The sequence below is a fragment of the Sphaeroforma arctica genome (genome assembly GCF_001186125.1).
Source record: "Sphaeroforma arctica JP610 unplaced genomic scaffold supercont1.122, whole genome shotgun sequence".
NCBI classification, from domain to species: Eukaryota; class Ichthyosporea; order Ichthyophonida; genus Sphaeroforma; species Sphaeroforma arctica.
This window is the reverse complement of record NW_014040436.1, coordinates 49,393-50,418: the sequence shown is the minus strand read 5'-3', so window position 1 is coordinate 50,418 and position 1,026 is coordinate 49,393. Positions and strand designations below refer to the sequence as shown.

The 1,026-nt window shown below is 34.5% G+C and overlaps 1 protein-coding gene across 1 annotated transcript; it reads left to right on the top strand.

The window, feature by feature from the left end:
- Positions 1–668: 668 nt before the first annotated feature.
- On the top strand, positions 669–1,026 carry SARC_02663 (hypothetical protein; the record flags this gene model as incomplete). The annotated part of the gene is made up of 1 exon (XM_014303566.1): positions 669–1,026. A coding segment is annotated over one exon (340 nt), but the record flags the coding sequence as incomplete, so codon positions are not given.

The following is a 1,026-nucleotide window of genomic DNA, read 5'->3' as shown; positions in this document are numbered from 1 at the left end:
ATATATATATAAATATATATATATAAATATATATAAAATATATATATATATATATATATAAATATATAAATATATATATATATATATATATATATACATATATATATATATATATATATATATATATACATATACATATACATGTACATATATACATATATATACATATACATATATATATATATATATATATATATATACCCTAAAACATAGATTAACCCCGATATGGCTTACTACCCAGAGCGTCTAGCTATTGCCCGTTCAATGTTGTCTGTGTATTCGTGAACACTCGATCTTACTGCGGCAGACCTTTGAGAAGGATCCAATCACCAGAGAGTGCCTGGGTACCACTTTGTACGATCCACAACTCGACTCACAAACTATACACATTTCCATACAATCCGTTAACTTGTGATCACGGGAAATTATACACTGGTTACAGACAATCCGTTAACTTGTCATCACGGGAAGATACTACCTACACAGGGGTATGATCAAGTGTCTGTACGCGACTCACAAACTATATACTATCTACAGACAATCCGTTAACTTATAAATACGGGAAGATAATACCTACAAGGGGGGCATGCTCAACTGTCTTTACGCATAGATGACAAAGGGAATGACAGGATAAAAACATATGAAGTAGTATTTACTGCTGCTCCTATCAGCAACAAGTTCACTAGTGCTAATCATTGTTATAGCACATCAACAGCATATGAAGTAGTATTTACTACTGGTCCTATCAGCAACAACAAGTGCGCTAGTGCTAATTATTGCTATAGCACATCATTGGCTAACTTTTTAACTCGGCTCCTATGTCTCGAGCTCATCCACCCGAGCGTAGCGGCAGACTGTCATTCATGCACTCTGTATCGCACTAACAGAGCTGAACATTGGACTATACTTCGTGCACATCACATCGCACTAACATTCCAATATATGTCATGTGGCCCATTTCGTCCCGCAGCCGTTTCAAATGGTTACTATAAACCGTTCGTCATATAAATATATACATATATATAT